Source organism: Sander lucioperca, chromosome 8 (assembly GCF_008315115.2).
Source record: "Sander lucioperca isolate FBNREF2018 chromosome 8, SLUC_FBN_1.2, whole genome shotgun sequence".
Taxonomy (NCBI): Eukaryota; Metazoa; Chordata; class Actinopteri; order Perciformes; family Percidae; genus Sander; species Sander lucioperca.
In genome coordinates this window covers 33,777,219-33,801,215 of record NC_050180.1, presented here as the reverse complement: position 1 = coordinate 33,801,215, position 23,997 = coordinate 33,777,219, and the positions used below count along the sequence as shown (strand labels likewise).

General features: G+C 42.9%; 1 protein-coding gene across 1 annotated transcript in view; it reads right to left on the bottom strand.

Moving 5' to 3' along the window:
* Nucleotides 1–23,997, bottom strand: part of vwa8 (von Willebrand factor A domain containing 8) — a 116,591-nt gene that overhangs the window by 57,287 nt on the left and 35,307 nt on the right. Inside the window, exons 16-25 of the mRNA XM_031295421.2 lie at nucleotides 23,654–23,731; nucleotides 23,441–23,556; nucleotides 23,142–23,242; nucleotides 21,170–21,276; nucleotides 16,699–16,770; nucleotides 13,848–13,924; nucleotides 11,858–11,933; nucleotides 10,728–10,863; nucleotides 10,046–10,165; nucleotides 8,211–8,416 (exon numbers count right to left, since the gene is read on the bottom strand). Of these exons, the coding sequence (XP_031151281.2) occupies nucleotides 8,211–8,416; nucleotides 10,046–10,165; nucleotides 10,728–10,863; nucleotides 11,858–11,933; nucleotides 13,848–13,924; nucleotides 16,699–16,770; nucleotides 21,170–21,276; nucleotides 23,142–23,242; nucleotides 23,441–23,556; nucleotides 23,654–23,731 (1,089 nt within the window). The remainder of the gene's footprint in view (nucleotides 1–8,210; nucleotides 8,417–10,045; nucleotides 10,166–10,727; nucleotides 10,864–11,857; nucleotides 11,934–13,847; nucleotides 13,925–16,698; nucleotides 16,771–21,169; nucleotides 21,277–23,141; nucleotides 23,243–23,440; nucleotides 23,557–23,653; nucleotides 23,732–23,997) is intronic.

Below are 23,997 nucleotides of genomic sequence, written 5' to 3'. Positions count from 1 at the left end.
TACATAGAAGAGCTCTTAGTACCTTATTGTCCCACTAGAGCACTGCGCTCCCAGAACTCAGAGCTACTTGTGGTTCCTAGAGTCTCTAAAAGTAGAATGGGAGCCAGAGCCTTCAGCTACCAGGCTCCTCTCCTGTGGAACCAGCTCCCAACTTGGGTTCGGGGGGCTGACACTGTCGCCACATTTAAGAATAAACTGAAAACCATCATCTTTGACAAAGCTTATAGTTAGGGAGTGAGGAGTTGCAGCATAGTAGAGTAGAGGGAGGCAGGAAGTACAAGCCCGTTCCGGCAGGGGAGAGTACGAGCCCGGTCCAGGGCCCCTCTCTTTAGCCTGTCTCTCTTAGTTATGCTATTATAACTCTAGACTGCTGTGGGAAGCTCCTTCCAAGGACACAATGAGCCGCTCCCTCTTCTCTCTTTTCACTTGTCTCCTTTTGTGTGCATCTTAGTCCCAGAAATGCCTGTTACTAACATAGCTCTGGGGAGTTTTCTCCCCGGAGTCCCTTTGCTTCTTCTTCACCCAGAACATCGCCTTGGAATTGGGTGGCACCTACACCGGGGTCCTGGGTGCAGCTGACGCTATGGACTTACTACACCCTGCTACGCTCTGCGTTTCCCCGCAGTGTCCGACTGCGTCCTGCCGCGTCCAACCGCGTCCACCCAGGCTGCTGTGCCACACTACACCCCGTAACGCCCTGCTGTGCCCTACTATGACATGAACTACTATGACTACCATTGTGATCACTGTTTCACTATCTTTATTATGACTATTATTGCCACCATTCACCACTCCCCCAACTGGTGCCGTCAGACACCGCCTACCAAGAGTCTGGGTCTGTCCGAGGTTTCTTCCTAACAAAAAAGGGAGTTTTTCCTTGCCACTGTCGCAATAGCTACTGCTAATGCTTGCTCTTGAGGCAACCACTGTAATAGTTGGGGCTTCGTAAAGTACAGAGTTTGGTCTAGACCTACTCTATCTTTAAAGTGTCTCGAGATAACTCTTGTTATGATTTGATACTATAAATAAAATTGAATTGAATTGAATTGAATATATACACACACACACACACACACACACACACACATACATATATATACATACATATATATACATATATATATATATATATACATACATATATATACATACATATATATACATACATACATACATATATATATATATATATATATATATGACATCTAGTTGGACAATTTATGGGTTACACTATCGTGTTGTGGCTGCTGTAATATGTTTTCTAAATTCTTTATTTTGTGCAAAGTAGAGTATGTTGTGTGTGGACACTCGACAGGAATGTCTTTTGTATTGGTGTAATGTAACTCCGTGTGGGATGAGCCACTTAGTGGCATGACACATATAAAATATCATTCATTCATTCACACATACAGCCATACCAGCACTATGTCTACAGTCTTGATGTGCGTAATATTCAGGCCTAAGCTGTAATTGAATGTTTGTATAGATTTTTAAAAGCCCTGGATCCTGGGACATTATTAGGACCATAATGGCACTTTCAAACGTACACATTACAATGTTGTTTACACTTATAGGCCTATGAACTGCTGCACAATCAATAACAGCTTCGTCCCAACTGGTTACAATTAAAACATAGATTGGATGTAAAGAGCACTGGGCTGTATTGATCTGGGTTCCCAGTTACTACAAAGATACAATTATGACCAACTGTGAAGTGGTAATTAGGGTCTACAGTGGTTATTGCTTTGAAAACAGCAATATGGACTCTGAGTTAAATGAGCCTGTATCTGTCTCACTCCTGCAGATGTCAATAGCGGCGGTGAGTGATGACAGAACAGGGTGGCCAGTGGGGAAATCAAATATAAGGGCTGGTCCCGGGGCTAGGAAGTATTGATCTGCAGTAGAACAAGCTCCAATCTTAAATTTTCCTCTTCTCTAAGCCCAGTTCTTCTGGTTGTTTCTTCTTCCTCTCTGGACTAAATACTGTGCACATTTCTAAAGACCTAAGGAGACCCTGATCATTAAAGGGGTGGTTCAGAATTTTGGACATAGGACCTCATTTCCAAGTTAGCCAGTGTGTTATTTATCAGTGGAGACCGTTTAACACTTTTCATCCAGTCCTTCCAGTTGCAGAGTTCGCTGGTGCTAGGCTAGCGCAAGTCAACAGTAACTGCTAGCCTGCCACTAAAAACAGTCTTACCCACTCCACAGTACAACTGAGGCAAATAAACTATAACGCCAGACTATCAATGCAAATGTCTGTGTTGATAGAATAATGTTAGAAATAAAACTACCCTTGCATCTCAATGATCACATTACATTTTGAGGGACTAGTTTCTCAGCAGCGGAATTTTACTTTGCTCCGGTTAGTAGTACTGCGCCGAAAAGTAAACAGAGAAGCGCACTACAGTCGGGACACCTAGTAGTAGCCTAGTACATTGGTATTGAAGCATTAGATTGGAAACTAAGGACTAGGCAACATGGTGATTCAGTGTGCACTTAGAAATTGTAAAAATAAACGCCACAGATGGGCACCACAAAGTTTCCACAAATTTCCATTGGGAGATCCAGAAAGGAACCAACTGTGGCTTCTTGCTGCTGGCTTGGACATCAAGACACTGGCGGAGACTCTACTCAAGTGGCAAATGTGTAGTGATCATTTTAGACCAGACGACTTTGAAAAGCCCCGCAATCTAAAGGACCACAAGTCACTGACAACTAATGTGGTTCCATCCGTCTTTCCAGATGCACCAACAGCTACTGATGAACAGGTAATAACTTTTGGTAGGCTACTCTAGCTAATAAAGCTAGCCCCTTTCATAACGTTAGCCTGCTACTGATAGATTGAGACTGACAACGTTAGTGGAGATAACGTTACAGTTCAATGCATTGTGGAGAGTGACAACATTAGCTAACGGTATAGCTACACTCTTGGTAGATACCTGGCTGGGCTAACTGCTAACTTTAGGTAATTGCTGACAGAAAAGTCATGTAAACTCGGTAGCCTAGGTAATATCACTCTGCCGCTGCTGTAGCCTGTGCTACCAACTACAGGGAACAAAGTATAACTATTGCAATGTGATGCAAGGGTAGTTTTATTTCTAACATTATTTTATCAACACAGACATTTACATTGATAGTCTGGCGTTATAATTTATTTGCCTCGGGTGTACTGTGGAGTGGGTAAGACTGCTTTTAGTGGCAGGCTAGCAGTTACTGTTGACTTGTGCTAGCCTAGCACCAGCGAACTCTGCAACTGGAAGGACTGGATGAAAAGGGTTGAAAACGGTCTCCACTGATAAATAACACACTGGCTAACTTGGAAATGAGGTCCTATGTCCAAAAGTCTGAACCACCCCTTTAAATGCAAACAAAAGAAGCACGTTTGTATCTAACAGCATCTCTTCTGACTCCATGCATGTTTTAAATTATGAGTACCAACTTTTGCCTTCTGACATGCGATTTAGAGTCCCTTCATTTAGATATAACAGGCTTAAGAACTCTTTTATACATCAGTCTATCCCGTTGCTAAACCAAAATCATTGTGCTGCCAATTAAGATCTGGACCCGAGCATATCACCAAACATGTTTTGGTTACACTTTACTTGAAGGTATCTACATAAGAGTGACATGACACTGTCATGAACGTGTCATAAACATTATAAATAAGTCATAAACTTTTATGACATAACGCTTCTTTTATTAAATGTCATTTGGTTTTTGTCATGACAAGTTAGGGTTAGGCCGCTTACACACTGCCTGCATGAGCCGCGCGTCTCGAGCCGCACGTCTCGAGCCGCGCCTGAGACGCGCCTGAGACGCGTGCCTGCTAGAAATAGAACCGACGGCTAATTTTCACGCGAGAGTGTTGGAAGCGTTTCCATGCAAAATAGAATAGGAAAATATGTTTATTTGTCATTTAGACGACGATGCATATTAATAAATGACATCTTGATGTTTGAAAGTCTCTAGGTTTTGACATCAATGTAGATATAAATGTAATAAAAAATTTCAGAGAAAAGATTTTCAAATATAGCACCTGTCATACAGAACGAAATATTCTGTAACATATTTTGCAGTCAATACTGCCGACGTTGTCTTACTTTAATCAAATCAGTAGGCTATATATTTATTTTAAGTTTAACAACTCTCTCCCCATACGTCGTAGAATAGGCTACAATAACAACGTAGCGTGTGTTCTAAGTGACGGTCCAGCTACACAAAGTTGTTATAAACAGACAGCCCACTTACCCATTTTTCAGACTTTGAATGTGTCGGCGCTATGTCCCGAGATTAGCCCTCCCTGTACCTCCACTTCTGGTGTGTAGGACACAGAAAAATCCACGCAGCGGCCACGCTTCTGAGACGCAACAGAAACGCCACGCTCGCGCGACGCATCCAGTGTGTAACCGGCCTTATGGTTAGGGTTCATGTGTCGTGACATCATGTGTTCATGACAGTGTCATGTCACTCTTATGTAGATACCTTCAAGTAAAGTGTTACCCATGTTTCTTTGCGAAGGCTGTTGATATGTCTTCATCTTTGTACTATATGTGTAATTGTTGTCTAACTCTGTGTGTATGCTTCTTTTCATTTCTTCTTTTTGAGTGGAGCTGCTCGGGAACGCAAAATCTATTTCAGTGTAAACTGACAATATAGTTGTATTGTATCGTGTCGTATTGTATGCTCCCTGCATGCAGCCTTTCACACAAACAAGCTGGAAATACACCTTGTTTTTTTGTTTTCCTTTGTTAAGTGAAGGTGCTGGCAGCGCGGACGATGACGATGATGGAAGGGAAGGTGAGGAGGAGGAAAATGTAAGTTATCTATGTAAGCATGTTCTCTACAGCATGGCTAGAGCTGCAATGATGAATCCATAAGTTGTCAACTTTTAAATTCTCTGATTGCAGCTTGTTAGTTGAGTTGTGGACAAAACAAGACATTTGAAAACGTCATCTTGGGCTTTGGGAAACACTGATCGAACATTTTTCACATATTTTAGAGACCAAACAACTAAAAAAAACTAGAAAAAATTCGACAGACTAATGGACAATGACAATAATCGTTAGTTGCAGCCCTAACCATGGCTCCACACGGTTTGTCTGGAGATGGATAAATGAGTAAAGAAGCTGCTTACTATTCAAACAACAATAAAACTATAATGACAAATTACACCAATTGTGTTGGTAACCATGGATACAATGCTCTCTGCTGTGTGTGTTCAACAGTGTCTTGAGGGAATCAAAGCATCACTTTGCTACTAAACTAAATAACTTTTCCATTGAAGTCTGTTTGGTAAACGATTACAGGTTTAATCCAAAGTAAGGGAGGCCCATTCAGCATGAAATATGTTGTGTGGATGATGTCAGACTTGTAATTACTCACAGCTAGCTGCTAAGTTAGATGTTTGCGATGCAGATTTGTGGGCTTTTTATAATGAGGAAGTATAAGGACAGATGGTGAAATTGGTGGGGGAAGGGGGGGAGAAAAGGGGAGCTGTGCAGGGGTATTTTGAAACTCAAATGGCATACAGTGATAAATTCTTTGAGAGCACAGTTAATGTGATCCATGACAGATAATATGTTGTTATTTTACGCCTACCCCACCCCAGGTTTATTCATTTTCCCCCTGCTCAATGTCTCTCTCTGTGCCGGCATCTCCCAGCATCTGTTTTACCATCATGCCGTTGTTTTCATTTAAACTACGAGAAGAAAAAAAAACTCTCAATCTCTCTTGTTTCATTCGTTACACAACTGTTTCTGTCACTTGTTGGGCCCTATTTTAACGATCTAAGCGCACGGCGTAAAGCGCATGGTGCAGGTGCGTTGAGGATGTGTCCAAATCCACTTTCGCTAGTTTGACGGCGGAAAAAAGGGTTGTCTTAATTAATCATGGGTGTGTTTTGGGTGTAACATGCAATAAACCAATCAGAGAGTCATCTCCCATTCCCTTTAAAAGCCAGGCGCGTTTGGACCTTGGCCCATTGCTATTATGATGGCAGATTTGCACCGTGATATTTTTCTTTGTAATCTTCTGCATGTGCGTCCCTGTGTGTGTAACAAGCATAGTGTGCGCGTGCTGTGCATAAACCTAGGAGCATTTTACTAATGCTCTGTTAAAATAACAATGAAATGCTGCACTTTTGACTTTAGACCAGGTTTTTGTTGGTCAATGGCGCGATCACTTCCCGCTGCCTCAAGATAGCAATACGCCAAGAATGCACCTGAACACACCTCCCTGTAAGACCAGCACGCCCATGGGCCACAGACGGGTGCAAGATAGAGCCCTCAATCTCTCTTTGTTTCATTCGTTACACAAATGTTTCTGTCACTTGTTGCGTACAATCGAGTGCAACACAATGAATGCCTTGCAGGAAATCTGAAAATAAATGGCTGTCGTGCCTCGTCCTTCTCTACGATGGCTGGCTTTTCTCCCAGCCTTCAGTGGGGCCGTTCAGAACAACTGTGTTTCAACTGAGTTGCAACTGTGTTGCAGCTGCGCACTTTTGTCTTCCTTCATAGTTCCTAGGATAACCAGGGCCAGTGCCAAAACTCCCTCCGATAACTGCCGATTATACGGCCATTCTGGTGTAGTGGTGTATGTTGAGGTGTGTGTGTGTGTGTGGGAACAGTGTCTCCCCTCTCTGTCACAGCTGTGTGATGAGGACACTCTCTTGCATATTTAAAGCATCTAGCAGTGCAGGATTATCTTTATGGATTATTGATAATAAAAAAAAAAAAAATAGTCTGGGACCAAAACTTGAGAAAAGGAAAAAGCAAAAGCAGTGTTGTACTGTTAAAGGATATGTATTGTATGTGTATACTTAACGGCGGAAACACACCGCAGGCTGAAGTGCCGCAAATAGCTGTGAAGCTGAGATATTTCAATTTCGGCGCACATGTTATCCATTCTGTCCGGCCACACCGGCTGCAATTAGGCGTGGAGCGGCTGCTCCGGCCCGCTCGATGCAGCAATCGTTTCGGCATCTCTTCTATTTCTTCCGCGAGCCACATGCGAATGTGTCAGGCCAGGCAGGTTCTCACATACAGGAAGGTCACAGTGCAGCCAGGGGAGCGTGCCTATGTTCCCACATTTCCAAGATTTTTTCTTTTCACTGAAAATTAGGCCCTATGTTCACACAGCCCTATGTTCCCACATTTCTACGATTCTTTTCAAAATTAGGCCCTATGTTCCCACAGTTCCCACGTTTCTAAAGGCCCAGACACACAGAGCCAACAGCCAAATGTCGGCAGAAAAGGGAGTTAGTCTGATCAGTCTCCCCGAGTTGGTCAAAAAAGTGGCTCGTACACACCAAAGCGACAAGAAGTAATACGTTTCCATAACAGCAGGCGGCGCTAATCTGTATTGTCGCCCAAAAATGAAAACCGGCAGCTGATTGGACGAACGCGTCACGTGGGTCTGGTTTCTCCGGAAATTCAAAGCCAGACTGTCATGGCGGCTCGTTCAGAATACGATCTCATATTGGACTAAAATAGTTCACCGAAACGTGTTTCTGAAAACATTTTAAGAGAGAAATAGTATAGTCTTCAGAGAATAGTCTTCATTTCAGATCGACAAAGGTCAGTTTAAAAGATTTTCGTCAGATTTTGAGAGACTCTAGTCACGCTCATCCACGTTTCTGGGTTAGCTCTCCATCAATCAGATGGGTCATTTGAGTCCGATTGCCGGCAGTGCCCTCCCTGCCGATTATATATGTCAAATCGGCCAGAATGAAGGACGACGGCCCCTCGGACGGACGACGGCACGGAACACACCGAACAGACTCGAGTCACTGACCTCGCCAGACTGTGTAACGGCCGATTATCGGCTCTGTGTGTCCGGGCCTTAAGATTTTTTTCAAAATGAGGCCCTATGTTCCCACATTTCTAAGATTTTTTTCAAAATGAGGCCCTATGTTCCCATATTTCTAAGATTTTTTTCAAAATGAGGCCCTATGTTCCCACATTTCTAAGATTTTTTTCCAAAATTTGGCCCTATGTTCCCACATTTCCTTTTTCATGAACTTGTATCAGATTGTATCCCCTTAACCCTAACCCTAAACAAAATTGTGGGAGGATAGGGCTTAAATTGAAGGGAAATGTAGGAACACAAGACCTAATTTTGAAAATGTCCTAGAAATGTGGGAACATAGGGCTGTGGTAGCCGGATACTAATTTTCTAATTTTCCCGCTGTTAGTGTGTCTTCTTACCTGGAGGTGTTTGACTATGTTGACCACCTCTCGGGTGGAATAGGGGTAGGTGATGGTGCCCTGGTCGGCCATGGACCTCAGCTCTCCGAATGCGGCCACCAGCTTCTGCAGAGTAGCATCGGGAACGTTGGGGCCGTACTGTTTCAGCATCGCCAGCTCCGCCTGGGGCTTTGGATTGTCCACAGCATGGCAGCTAAAAATATCCCCTGTTCAGAGGACAACACCAAGTCATTTTCCATCTCTCATAACTTTTCTAAAGAAAGAGCGGCTTAGCTCTTTGTATGGCAATGTATTTCTGATTTTGTACAGCTACATTTCTGCATGTCCTTCGGTTGTGGTTTTTATATAAGCCGTCACATGTTTCTACCACACCCTCACATGTATTTTTGTATTTCTAAAGCCTAGCATATCGCTGCTCACTGCAACGAGGAAAAACAGTATTATTGATGCAAAACACATGAAAGCAGACCCTGACAATATAATCCAGTCGCAGGAGAACCAGACCTGAAGTCTAAGCCGCGCCACCTACAGTCAGGGTTCATACGCATTTTAACCAATACTTTTCCATGACCTTTTCGGCAAATTTCCATGACTATGTATTCCTAAAAAATGTCAGTCGACATTATACAATAAGAATAAAAATCTGTTAAAGTTTACCCTCAGAGGTTTAACAATAAAATGAATGACAATGTATGTGGTTCATAGTGGGAGTCGTAATATCGCGCCCCGAATAGAACGGTGAGGTTAGGACGACGTGAAAATACATTTATTAATCACATATTATTATGCTGTGTTAAAAAAAAAAATTACATGACTTTTCCAAAACTTTCTGGGTCTTTTTATGTTTCCAAAACCTTTCCAGGCCTGGAATTTGCATTTTTCAAATTCCATAACTTTTCCAGTTTTTTTCAAAACGTATGAACCCTGTAGAGTTAACAAAGTAACAGTGGAACTTTAAACATGCAGATGTAGAGGTGCTGATGTGTATCATCTACAGGCAAGGAATGTAACAGCTGCTGTAACTTTGACAGGTCTGGAGAGGAAAACTTGAAAAACCCTCAAACTCCAGGATTCAGTGAGGGCAAGGCACTTATCGGTCTGACCTCAACCAAAATCCTGCTTAGGGCACCATGGTAGTCGAGGGGTTCAAGTCTTCAGCTGCAAAGATGAATTGATTAGTTGTCAACTATTAAAGTAATCGGCAACTATTTTGATAATCGATGAATCGATTAAAGAGTAAAACTTCTCTGATTCCAGCTTGTTAAAATGTGAATATTGTTCTAGTTTCTTCACCCCTCTGTGACAGTAAACGGAATATCTTTGAGGTGTGGACAAAACAAGACATTTGAGGACGTCATCTCGGGCTTTTGGGACACAGACATCATCTTTGGGAAAACACTGATTGACATTTTTCCACATATTGTGACATTTTATAGACCAAACTAATCGATTAATCGAGAAAACGATCGACAGATTAAATCGACAATAGAAATAATTGTTACGTTTCAACCGAACCAGGGTTTGAGTCTTTGCTGGATGTCATTTCCCATCTCTCCCTCGTTTTCTGACATCTCTAATGTCTCCTGCTCTGTACTGCTTCCTGAGACAGGCCCTTGGCCTTGGTCCAAATAAAAGAGCCAGCTCATTTAAAAAGGAGCCATTCAATCAGTCCCAATTCCCTTTCCTAATGTATCGGAGCTGCTTAGTTTTGAAATATATGAGTTTGGTATGTAAATAAAAGAGAAGATTTCAAGTCCTCTGCTCCAGGCTGTGAGTGTTGTATATGTGAGTGTGTGTGTGTGTGTGTGTGTGTGTGTGTGTGTGTGTGTGTGTACCTAGAGCTCCAAAAAAGTCATTGCCCAAGAAAGGAAAACCAGGTCGGTTAGCCAGGACGAGCATCCTGAAGTCTGGGTGCATGACTATGGTGTTGGGCCTCCCCTCAGCTTCACGGGGATCTTTGGAGGGGACACAGTCTTAGTTAGAATGGCATAACAAGCAAGCAAACACCAAAACAAGTACTCATACTTCCTGTTTCTGCATCTGTTTCTGCCTCTACACTCTTTTACACTTTGTTTTCGTAATGTTTTCATTTGTGTGACTGAGTCTCACACATCTGCATATCTACAGTCCTGACAGCATCTCTCTCAAGTTTGTGTTTACGAAGTCTCGAGGTTGTGTTTGCATTCCTCTGAGAGGAAGAGGCTCTCAGGAATGGAGAAGCTGTCAGCGACTACTGTGATTACGTGGGATTACTTGGAAAACATGCACGTTTACAGTACAGCGTGATCCAAAATCTACTGGTACCTGTCCATAAAGGCTTTTATCCTAAGCCTCCTTTAGTGGCCTGCAATCCGGTGTTTTACTCGCGTTTGTCTTCCGGGACATCCAATCCTCAACTCATCCATTTAACAGTCCCGCCTCTGCCTCCACGCTGTATCTGGGACCTGTCTACTGTCAAAAAACACCTGCATGTGTGTGTGTGTGTGTGTGTGTTTGTGCGTACTGTTAAATGAGTACCTGAGATGATTCGGCGTCCGTCGGCCAGGATCATCTCTCCGCTCTCCACCAGGGCTTTGAGGATGCAGGTGACGTTAGTGGGAGCTTTGTCGGCCTCGTCGATCACTAATATGTGACCCAGTTTCACTGCCTTCACCTGCACGCACACACAAAACCTATTGCTGATCTACTTTTGTGGCAAGGAAACAACATGCACATCCCAAAAAAAGCCACAGCTCTGGTGACAGACTTGACCACACTTCTTCTTCTTTTTTTGAGTACTATGTTATAATAACCAATAGAAAGGATGGACAAAACTATGTAAATAAATTCCACTTCTATCAAACTGGAATTTCCATTTAAAAAGGTCCTACACATCCAGTTATTCCTTGTGGGTTGGAGTATGTACAGACTGTCCTGTTGCACCTGTTAGGGCAGAACAACTATAGCCTTTATCAATCTTTTTGTAGTCTATATCATCGACGTTCCACTTCCGGGATTGCTCCGGTGCCGGATGCATGTATTTTCGCCCATGTACTTTGCCTTCCTCTTTCTTTGTGTTGGCGTTCTAAACTCAGGTGGATTTCTGAGGACTATGGTTAACTGCTCCTCAGATCTCTGCAGGGTAAATCCAGACAGCTAGCTAGACTATCTGTCCAATCTGAGTTATCTATTGCACGACCAAAACAACTTTTGAACGTACATACGTTCCACCAAAACAAGTTCTTTCCCAAGGCTATTTTGCAACGACACCGTGCGGAGCTTAGCGCCGTCCAAGGCGATTGTGATTGGTTTAAAGAAATGCTGATAAACCAGAGCACGTTTTGTGGAGGAGGGTCTGGCAAAAGCGGGACTAATCTTTTTGGTACATTAAATATTTTAACCTCATGTAATTCTCTGCATAGCTGCCCAATTTGAAACTGCGAAAATACTAAAAAACATTTGAGTGGGTGTGCAGGGCCTTTAAGTTAGTTTCAGTTTTTGGTCCTCTGACTTTTATTAGTGCCTCATCACACCAGAGATGCGTACACCTTTTCCACTGCAGACATTTTGTGCGTGTGTGTGTGTGTGTGTGTGTGTGTGTGTGTGTGTGTGTGTGTGTGTGTGTGTGTGTGTGTGTGTGTGTGTGTGTGTGTGTGTGTCTGACTGACCAGAGGTGAGTCCTCGTACATGATGATGCCATCTCGGACTGACGGCTGAAGGGTCAGAGTTTGGACGGTCGTATCTCTGAAGAAAACAGCAGTAAACAGGGTTGACACTGTAGATATATCCATTTATGAAATCAAATTGCCTTTCTGCTTTCGTGCTAAATAATAGTCAAAATCTGTGAAACGATTAGGTCAAATTTTACATTTAACTTCTGCTGTTACCGTGGCCATATGGGTCTTCATTGACCTCCAGATCAAACATGTGCACAGGCCAGGGCATTTGCACGTCTGGTATCTGTGCAGTGTTTCTTTAACTAAGTACTGTTTGATCGCTAAAGATGCAGGCCAGTTAAAAAATGGTGGCAGTGATACTGTGCTTGGGTTCAACAGGCCAGCAACACAAACATAACGTTGAAGCATCTCCCCAAAAACTTTGAATCTCTTGTGGCATCCAACATTATCACTCCCTCTCTTCTCTGAACATCCTTCTCCTTAGCCCTCCCCTCCAACAACCCTCTCTCTCCGATACCTCACAGTGTGAACCAGGAGCTGTCCTAGTTTCCTTCCTGGCCGGCTGCATCTCGCTTGCTTTTTCTAAACCACATCTCTGTAGACTTTCACTCACAGGCTCCCAAAAGCCACATGCAGCGATCCTCCTGCCTCTGCCCTGGTCTAATATTAGCTGCTGCTACAGTAGCTAACCAGGCCACATCCAGGCTCAGCTCCACTTTGACTTTCATAAGACTTTGACAAACTAAACACACACACACACACACACACACACACACACACACACACGCATGCAGACTAAGAGGAGAAGCTGCCTGTTTCTAGATGTGAATGTGCTGTCGATGCTTGACAGCAGATCCAACCTGATTGCCAACCCACAATTAGATCGACAACTTCAGTTCTTCAGGTTTGTACAAGTGATGATATTTATTGGCATTCTTTTCGGTGCCTCTCTCCCATCACAGATTCACTGACGCGCAAAACACCGCCGTCTTCATAGTGCCAAGATCAATACCAGGCCCCCCATCTCTGCCTCTGATTGAACAAAGCTACATTTAACAGCAGGGCCTGATTTCACGGCGTACAACACATTGATCTACGGAGGAGCACCTCGGACCTAATTTTCACTCTATTTAGGTGTGATGGTGGGAGTATTTATACAAGCAGTGAACCAGAGCTAACAAGGACTTCTTCAGACCGTACTTCGTTAATATAGGCATGTGAAGCCCTTGTTCTGGTGAAGGACGGCCTGATTTACTGAGGACCAAAATAATTTTTGACACACTTTGATGTGAAGGCCAACGCTGGCAAGGTAGTGAGAGAAATGCTGGCTGCTTACATCTCCCTTAAATAGAGTTTCTTTGTCCCTTCTATTGGAAAACTACAAGTACTTAAAATAAACCAATGTGATTATTTCTCTTGAAAAACATCCTAACTTGCCACAGTAGCTACATTTAGACTGTTTTAGAAGGGGATATCCTGTTAGAGAGCCCCTCAAGTATGCCAACTTTTAATGCACAAAAATAATAAGACATCCCTCAACTACTAATTGATAGTGAACTATTCCGTAGTTGCTGACCAAGACATAAATACATAACTTGGATTTACATGAGCTGTCTGAATGAATTTGAAGAAAAAAAAACACACTTGAAAAGAACCTATTGTGCTTTTTCTTGGAGACGTTCAGCGAAAGGTTGAGACAGTGACTCAGAATGGAAAAAAGTCAGACAAAAGAGAAGCTGAAAACATCGAGGCAGGGTTATAAAAGAGAATAAAGACCACAGTGACTGACATTCCTTCCCAGTTCTCTTTAAGGATCTAGGTTCAAATGGATAGGTCATAAGTTTCTGATATGAAGAAAAAACTTGTATTTCCAAACTAATTTGTGACAGTTCAGATCCTCTAGTTCCTCAACTTTTTAAGTGGAAAAGTGTGTGGCTATACACTTGTGTACACTTGAAAATAATACATGGCTTCTCCTCACCTGTGGAGCTGTAGGTATTCTCTGGGCCTGTTCAGAAGGTGCAGAAATCGATCCACTATTTTATTCTTACCCACGCCCTATGGAAAGATACGGGGGGGGAGGGGGGGAGAAACAAACATTCGGCAACCAGCAGAGTTGAATGAAATCTTAATGCACCAACTGTGTTTCAGTAACATACATGTAGGCTGTAAAGAGAGATGAAGAGGTGTCCATTCCATCCGTAGAGAGGCAGTGCTGAGAGGGCGAGCCGAGTGTGTCCCGTACGTTTTGATGCTGCCTCGTTCTGACAGGGGCTGTTCTCTGGGACTCCCACTGGCTTCCCACAGAGCCTGCCTCCCCCCGGATGGCCGCTGACTCCCTCGGCCAGTCTGTCAGACGTTCAGTAAGCCGCTCTGACAGCTCCTAATGTCTCAGCTTGGCCCATGCATGGTCAAGCACTCAGATTTGCAAATAGCTTCTCCCACACAGTCGCTCTCACAAGCGCACGCACGCACGCATAAACATTAGTGCAGGAACACACAGGGACAACCTCCATTGAACTGCCAGAGCAACCATGTCCACTTTCACTCCCTCGTCCTCCTTTCTTCTCCCTGTAACCCTGCCCGTTAGGACACTGACTGTGGGCACAAAGGGCCAGATGTACTAACGCTTTTGCACCCACTTCAGGCGTATTTGTTTCGCAACGTGCGCGTAAAAGCACGGCGAGGTATGTACAAACAGGCCGCACTGAGGTAAAATCGCAGACTGTCTGTCACGGGAACTAAAAATGGCAAATTTTGTGTTTCCGTGTGATGCATATGCATTCATGGGAGGGTGAAGGGGAAAGTGCGCCTAATTATGTATTCCGTGGTATGTACAAAAACGGCCCGTGAAAGCGCGCCTCTATGTTGCGGTGAAAATTCTCCGCCTCTTAAAAGCAGGTGTAAACCAGGACGCGGGTCTCCTCTCATATGCCTCCTGGTGAAATGGCAGCAGTAATCCGAGCAAGACGAAGACATAGGTCAAGGAGACGAGCTGAAAGGATTTTTGCCACAAGGATCACACTTTTTCAGTTGAGCGAACACGAAATCATTAAGCGTTCCAGATTAAGCAGCCATGCAATATTACAGTTACTGGAAGAAATCAAAGATGACATTGAATCTCCGACTCAGCGTTCACATTCCATTCCAGCAGTTGTTAAACTCCTTGCTACATTACAAATATTGGCATCAGGATCATTTCAAACAGTCATAGCATCAGTGGGAATATCGCCGTCTGCACTCAGCCGTATCATAGCACCAGTACTTAACGCTTTGCTACAGCGCAATTTACGGTATAGTGGGCGGAGAAAGGCGCTGATTACCCGATGAACTGCAGGTTTGGTAAATACGACGTAAGCTGAAGTATCACAGCGTGCGCTTTCTGCGGGTTGGCCATGGCGCTGATAACGCTACGTTCGCAAATGTACGTACAGCTGGCCCAGAGTGTCCCCAAGGAGGTGCTATATGCTTCCTCATGCCCCCAGTGAGCGGGTGGGTGTGGAGGGTAACATGAGGGTGCAGGGAGCTTGTTTCATAACTCTTCCCTCCACGCTCAAACAGGGCCTACTTCACAGAGTAGTGAAGTCAAAATTAAAATGTATCCATTTTCTTTATCTGTCTACTTATGGTCATTTATTTATATGTAGTTTGTTTTAGTTAGTTTTATAATTTATTATATTAGTGGTTTTTATTCTACTTATTAATGTATCTGTATTTTATGGATTGTTTTTAACAATCTACAGTTTATGTACTTATTAGCCACTGTTTAGAGCTTTTATTTATTTTATTTAGTTATATATTTCCTCACTTATGATGGCGCTTCCTCAGTTAGGTTCAGCTCGGTTCCAGTTTTTACTGAATTTATTTTTGTCAATTTAGGGTTGGGTGAATGGGAGTGATATTGTGTTATGTGTGTGTATCTGTGTGTGTCCTCTGGGAGGCCAGGTTTGGAACCTGAGTTGCAACAGAAAAAGAGTTAAAGTATAAGTCCTCTGGGAGGCCCGAGTTGGACACGGTTAACTTGTTAAGTCTTTTGTAAGGCCCAGTGTGGAACTGGTTAAGTCCTCTGGGAGGCCCGAGTTGGACTTGGTTAACTTGTTCTTATACTGCACTGTAAAGTTTATTCTCGTCTTTTTTTAAATCGTTTTTAACATCACAACAGCACTTTGAATTGTCCTATTGCTGAAATGTGCTATACAAATAAAGCTGCCTTGCCTTGTGTGGTGTGTGTGGTGTGTGTGTGTGTGTGTGTGTGTGTGTGTGTGTGTGTGCTACATTTACATGTATGAAAAGTGCTATATAAATGAAGTATGATTGATTGCTGGATTTGGTTTACACAGTCTGGGTCAGCGGAAGTGCATTTCCAGGATAAAGCGTGGCTCACCTGCGGCTGTCCCTCACCTTCCGCTCTCTGTGTGTCGCCGTTCAAAAAATCCCAACGGAAAAACAACAACCTTCGCGCTACCAAGAGCTACACGCTGGAAATGGCAAGAAAGAAAATGTGGATCGTGCAACAAGGCAGGCCTGCTTGGTTCTTTCGGGGAATGATTGTGAAAATTTACAAAGAATATGCTTAGGGCATTTATCTAATCTTATTGGGACGATTGGCAGGAATGCTGTAGACGAAGTACACACGGAGATACACTGGTAAGAGCTAAAGAAGTATAACCATGTATCCAGCTAATTTAAATAGCTCACCTTACTGTATTGTATGAACAGTTAACTTCATTTAATATTGTATGTGGCGTTGCGTCCGGAGCTGCGTCCGGAGCTTAGCGCCGCCCAAGATGATTGTGATTGTACAGCAGGAAGTTAGCGTATTTGTCACTCACCTGGTTGCCCACCAACAGGAGGTGCTCTCCTAATAGAAAGTCCTTCAACATGTCCTCCATCACCATCATGTGCTGCAGAGACATATAAACACAGATGGCTCAAAACTTAGTTTTATGGACTCACATGCACGTCAATTGAACCCAGATGGGCATTGTGGTGAATTGCATTTCACAAATTATGAAAAAAAGTACTGATGTTCCTCTATGAATATTAATCTTAAAACCACATGAGTTTGTGCTTTCTCCTCCCCCTATGCTTTACAACTGTGCTTCTACTCTGAAGACAGAAAACAGGCCATTCAAAAAGTAGGGCATCCTCGTTGCTCTCATCCTATCTCACCCTCTTTCCACTCTTTTTTTAGTCTCCAATGCAAGCAGGCGGAGGAGAGAGGGCAGAATGAGGACGGAGAGAGCGCGAGCGGGAAAGAGATAAATCTGGGTCACGTAGCGCCATCAGTGTCGCCAGAGGATGTCAGAGTGTCATGTCCATAGTTGGTTCCTCCCTGGACTTTGGCCAATAAGACATGAGACATCAACGTCAACGTAAACAAAAACTGGTATATCAATGTTTCACCTGGTGAAATATAGAGATGTTCCGATACAGATACCAGTATCGGAAAAAGCCTCTGATACCGCCTGCTGGTATCGATATTGGTGAGTATTGGAGTTTATGCACCGATATGATACCATGCAGTTTAGCCTTGAAAAGAAAATCTACTTTAAAGAAGTTTATGTGTGCTCTTTTTCCGTTATGACTGACTTTCAAACTGGATAATTAAAGAAAGTTCTCCGGCGTTCATGGGGTGTGTATGTTCAGAAAATAGATGTATTTTTTAACACCTGTGTATGGGATTGGTACACGGTATCGGCCGATATGCAAGTTCAGGTATCCTAATTGGTATCAGGAAGGAAAAATCGGAACAACTCTAGACGAAATAAAAATAATAGGAAAATTCTTTCTAAAACAGGAATATTTTTTTCTGTTTTCAGTCTTTTTGCTTTAGTTGACAAAACAGAGAGACAAAATGGCTGTGCTGGTTGCATATAGAGACAAATGTAGGAGCTAGAGATGCTCCCTAGTAGATCTCGGGTCAGGTCTGATTGAAAATCAACACAAAAGTTTTTTGTGTTTTTGACGCTGTTTCAGACATTGTTATCACCTTGTTTGACGCTTTTTTTCAAAGCTTTTTTCTGCTTTCTACGCTTTTTTCAATGTATTTGGCGCTTTTGTCGCTTATTGCCATTTTTTGACGTTTTTTAAACATTTGAATTGTACTTGCGAAGAGCGTTGAATGGAACCATCCATGTTATTTTTGGGCAATTTTGTTGAAAGAAACCTAAATTTCTCGTATAGAAAACTTTGAAAAGGGGTCCGAGTTGACCCGAGGACAACAGGAGGGTTAAAGAAGCTCATTTATGTTCTTTTTCCGTTACTACTACATAACATAAGAAAGTTCTGTGGTATTCATTGTTTGTGTTTATTCATCATTCACAAAGACTTTAACAACAATGATAGAAATCATATCACATCCAAACGGGGATAGTAGTATATATGTAGTGTATATAAAATATATGTATTTTTTAACACACTGGTATAGGATCTGTACTCTGTATCGGATTCTGTATCAGAAAGGAAAAAAAATCGCTAGTAAAAATCTAGCATCTATCTAACATGGGCTCGTCATTTTATCCTAATATAACGTGCAAAAGACACTTCAACATCATTTGTCACAAAAAAACTAAAAACAAATCTGCTGTAAACTAAAATTAATTTGCATGCTGAGCAGAGCGGTAACTGATAACTAACAAACATACATACTTTTACACGTCTTTAGAGGCTGCCATTAATGGTGGGACGTGAAGCTAGTGAAGAGGGAATTATGTCTATTATAATAATAATAATTTAATGTGGCCATATTATGCTCATTTTCAGGTTCATAATAGTATTTAGAGGTTATATCAGTATAGGTTTACAAGGTTTATTTTTAAAAAACACCATATTTTTGTTGTCTGCACATTGCTGCAGCTCCTCTTTTCACCCTGTGTTCAGGTCTCTGTTTTAGCTACAGAGTGAGGCATTGCGCTTCTATCCCATCTTTGTTGGGAGTCGCACATGCGCAGTAGCTAGGTATAGATCACATCAGCTAGCTAGCTGTTTCTCTAACTTCAGTAGTACAAGGCAGGATTAGCCGGGAGACTTCTTCTAAATGAGGGCGCACTTCCAACTTTGCGTGGAATACCTGCAGAACAGGGACGTAATTGTAATGTAAGTAGTTCTTTGGTAGATCATGGTGAACTAGTGTGTGTTGTAGCAGTGTTTTGCCATTCAGAACGAGCTAGCACGCTACGGTTAGCCACCTCATTTCGGCTACTGACGTAGAAAGCCGTGCAGATTTTGAACAGCTCACCCGGAGACTGAAGGCAGGACACATTCAGAAACCGTATCTCACTCTAAACAGCATGGATGGATTTTTTTTCAAAGTTTGTATGTGTGTGGAAGCACCAGAGACACAAAATAACACCCCAAATCCCAGAAAAAGTGATTTTTTCATAATATGGGCACACACTAAGTTTACCAGAACACAAGGATCAATCTGAGACAAAGAGTTTAGTTAAGCATAAGAGTTACACACAAATGTGGGTTCACAAACAGAGACTGAGTTTCCCCAGCAATCAGACATCAAGTCAGAGCTGGTCCACCAAGTTCTCATCTGAAAATGAACGCTCCTGTATTCTCTCCCTCCAGCTTTTATCCTATCCTCACAAGGGGGTGTCCTCTAATTTCTAGACAGAAACTGGTATCTTCACAGACACATGCGCACACAAGGTCGGGACCTCGTGGTGCAACTTCCTCGTCTGTTCTCGCAACCTTCAAACAATGCACCTCTATGCCATAAAAGCCTAAACTATTTTCTGACTTAAGCTTTGACTTTCTGTGCATCGGAGGTCACTTTTAACCACTTCCTCAATGACTAACACAGCTCTTTTGGGACGAGCACATACACACATTTTGTGAATGAAATATTTCTACACTAGTCATTATAGTTTTTACGAGAGATCAATAAACATTTACAGGCACAGTAGCATAATGTGGGTTTAATAATAGAAGTTAAAGTTACATTTGAAAACGTGACGATGTAGGAGAGAGTCTGACTATTTCTACTGGTCGTACTGAAGAACTTGATTCCAATTTCGGCTGCTTTCGTCCTCTGTGTGTTTTTCTGGAAGCCTGCTGCCTCTGATCGCTGCCAGCACAGAGGCGAGCATTCAGCACGCAAAAGTAGGACTGGGAGGAATGTGTAGTTCTGCCCGTTTTCACGCCTACGGTATGCACACTTGGACAATCACCGCATCAAGCGGGGGTGACTGTCGTATTTTGGTGCTTGAAAGTTAGAAAAGAACTGGCAAACCCCAACATACCCGACTTTTCACTGCTTCCATCCTGTCTGAAACAGCCTGACTCTCTAAAAAACGATGGTTTATAGTTTTAAGGAATGTAGTATACTGATTTTGCATGACTTTTGCAAAAGTGCGTTTCCTGCTTTACACACAGAGAAATACAGAGCAGAATTAAAGTCAGATTGATTTCTTATCCAATAAAATCCACCAATAACAGCAATCAGAGGTCAGTTCCAGTGTACTGGCCGGGGCAGATTTTACTGCCAGGATAGAGATAAGCATCTCTGAGACTTGAGTGTATCTGAAAAGGACCAAGAAGGAACAACAAAGAGCCTGACCCTGGGAAAATATCAGCTAATACCAGAACTAAAAGTAAAATCCTTCATAATGAAATAATGTCACACAATGCAACAAGGACAGAGACAAATTTAAATAACAAGGAACAAGGAAGAAAGAGACTGACCTCACTTGAATGAACCATGCAATGAATATTGTGTTGTGAAGAATACACGGAGTGATTTTTCTCAGTTTGAGAGAAAATAAACAAAAACGGATTATTCTTTATTGTTTCTAATTAATCTTTTTTTTTTTCTCATGTGGTCAAATCTGGGTCATGTCCTGGAAATAAATCACACAAGGTTTGGTGCAATGTTGTCTTGCAGTTACAGATTTGGTTTAGGGCTGCACAATTAATCACAATTTTTATCGAAATCGTAATATGGACTAGTGCAATATCCAATATCGCAGGGGGGTAAAATATGTGTCAAACCATTCTGAATGAAGTATTGTGATGCTGCAGAGACGTCCCAGCCTACACATCTTAACCTACAGACTACAGAGAAAAATCTTTGTTTGGTACAGATCCTCGCTTATCCTTTTTTATTATATATTTTTCATTGAAAATGATAATAATGATACAAAAATGATCATTCCCTCCAATATCGTCAATCATATCGCAATGGCAATATCAGTCAAATTAATCGCAATTAGAAATTTTCCTAATATCGTGCAGCCCTAATTTGGTTTAGACTGATATGTGTTTAATTTGGCTGTGAGGTAAGTGTGTAATTACCTGGAGATTATCATAGAAGAGCACGTCTGGAACCTTCATTTTCTCATTGGCGTCGTACACTGGAGCAGACACACTGCCAATAGTCAACACACCATCCTTCACCGAACCTGGACAAACACAGGAGATGCAGTCACTGTGTGTGTGTGTGTGTGTGTGTGTGTGTGTGTGTGTGTGTGTGTGTGTCTCACTAGGGGGCTTCAATATAGTCTTCTGCTCTGTGTTACTAAGCAACTCCACTAGTGGTAAGTAGCTTCTTCAATCAAATGTACTGATGCAGGGAACTCGCTCCTTATTACCCCCCGCCCCCCCTCCTAACCCACATCGTGACTTGCAGTCCGCAGACTTTGGCTTGCTTCTTCAAGTTGTGAGCCTATTGTTTAACCCCAATTTATAAAGATACGTATGCTTCTGACGCACCGTCATCTTCAATTTTCGGAATCAGCTTTAATGGCCAAGTAAGTGCGTACGCACAAAGGGAATTTGTGTCCGGCTTATTGTCGCTCTCAAAGTACTAGGGCTGGGCACCGAACGTTGATACTTTTATGGCACCGAAAGAAATACTCCGATCCTATGAGTATTGAAAAATTATTTATCTTTCGGTGCCAAATTTCGGTTCCAAAAGCGTCTGAGCGCGTATGCGCAAGCTTATCTGTCCTCTCTGCATATTGACAGAGAGCGGAGCTCCGACACACACACACACACACACACACACACACACACACAAACACACACACACACACACACACACACACTCGCGCAGAGGTGCGGACGGAGTAAACTCGAGCAAACTGCAGTTTTGTTGAAGTCACAGTTACCCCTTATTTCCACCAACTGCGGAACGGCTGCGGATCGGCTCCGCTGCGTGTTGGCTCCGTGCTCTGCCGTCCTTCAATACCCACCAGGTCCGGATTTGTTGCGGAACGGCTGCGGCCATGACTGACAGCTGAAGTCATGGGGACCCACGAGATCTCGCAATTTCACGTATGATTGTGCGATATAACAGGATGTAGTTTCTATAAACAGAACCACAAAACCAACAACAGTTGACTTCAGGCCTGTCTCCGCCCATTATGACGTTTTCAAGGTGTAGTGCAGGGAAATATGATCCGCCGTGAGCACGGTGCATTTCATTTAGAAAATTAACCGGATGTTTTATTTTGTTTTTGTGCTCGACTTCCTGTCCCGCACTATCTGCCCTGTGCTGAATTGCTGCGGAGCTCTCCGGCGTCCGGCCAAAATAGAAGCTCTGGTATCTGCTCCGGAGGGCTGCGGACCGCCGGAGCTGGGACGGAGTCGGAACGCAGCTGTTCCGCAGTCAGTGAAAATACACACATTGACTTTAATGGAAACCTAATGACTCCGCCGCCGTTCCGGAGCGGATCCGCAGCCGTTCCGCAGTTGGTGGAAATAAGGGGTGAGTCACGGCAACGCCGATAAAGTGGTTTCAAGTGTGGTTACAGTTTTTCTAAACTTCATGCAGACAGCGTTTGCTGCGATATGATATTAATGGAGAGGCGAAAGCGGTCGCGGTGCTGTTGACGTTACACTTCCTCTGAGACAAGCAGGGCACAACAGTGGTTTCTATGCCCTGGTGACTGACTGACAGGCTGAGATTGTAAGGCAAGGCAACTTTATTTCCACAGCACCTTTCAGCAACAAGACAATTCAATTCCATTTTTTTGCACTTAAGTTAGTTCTCCATTAGTTCAATGTTAGTTAATATATTTAAGAGTTAATATAACACTGATCGCCATTTTTTCAACAATGGAGAAAATAATCGACAATGAAATTAATCGTTACTTGCAGCACATTAATATTACTGCCACTTACATTTTCTTTAGCACAGGAAGCAACAGCTGACACTGTCAACCACCTGCTAATTAAACTGCAAAACGCTCTTTACGCTATGAAATGCATTTGGAAACATTGAGTAGTTGAATTAATCTCGTCTAGATAGCTGGCTGGGACTTACAGCTGAAGTCACGAGTGTGTTCAGCAGGATCGGGGGTGTCCGGTATGGAGCAGTTGGCGAGGCTTTTATCAAGAGAGGCCCGGGCTAGGCTGGGCAGGAACCTAAAACACACAAGCTCACAATTAAATCACCGGGGCACAAAATCCTATTGCATTCAAAAATCACTTTGTATCAAACATGAACAAAGTGCATTACAATCAAGATACACAGTAGGGATTTGAGTGTGTGTGTGTGTGTGTGTGTGTGTGTGTGTGTGTGTGTGTGTGTGTGTGTGTGTGTGTGTGTGTGTGTGTGTGTACCTAGAAAGACAAGCCTTATTGACAGCGTGAGCGATGCTCTCCTCGGGGTACTGAGAGAGACGGCGACAGATCCTCAACAGCTGTCTTGTGGAGAGAGAAGAGGCCAGAGACTGGGCCTGGAGACACACACCATACACAAATAAATTACTTCACATACACCACACACGTAAAACACACTGGTGAGAGCACACAAGCATAGGCACACGCACTTACTGTGGCATCGTTTGTCTTGCGGAGACTGTGTGTGAGGTGCAGTAGCTGCTCGGCTGCTTCCTTTGGAACATTAGGAGTCTACAAAGTGAGAGAAAAAGAAAGAGAAGGCTGATGAAGAGGATGGTATTTAGATAAGGAGAGAAGTGGATTTGAGATACAGAAATCTTGATCCAGGATGATTTTTTTTCCAGCTGCCAGTTTATGAGGTACACCTAGCTAAAAATGAATGCAGTGTAACACAACAGTCCTGCTATTTATAAATCCTCCTTCATGATGGTTATAATGTTCAGTTGTAGAGGTGTTGATTCAACCGTATTCTCATTTTGGAGGATGTAGTTTGTGTT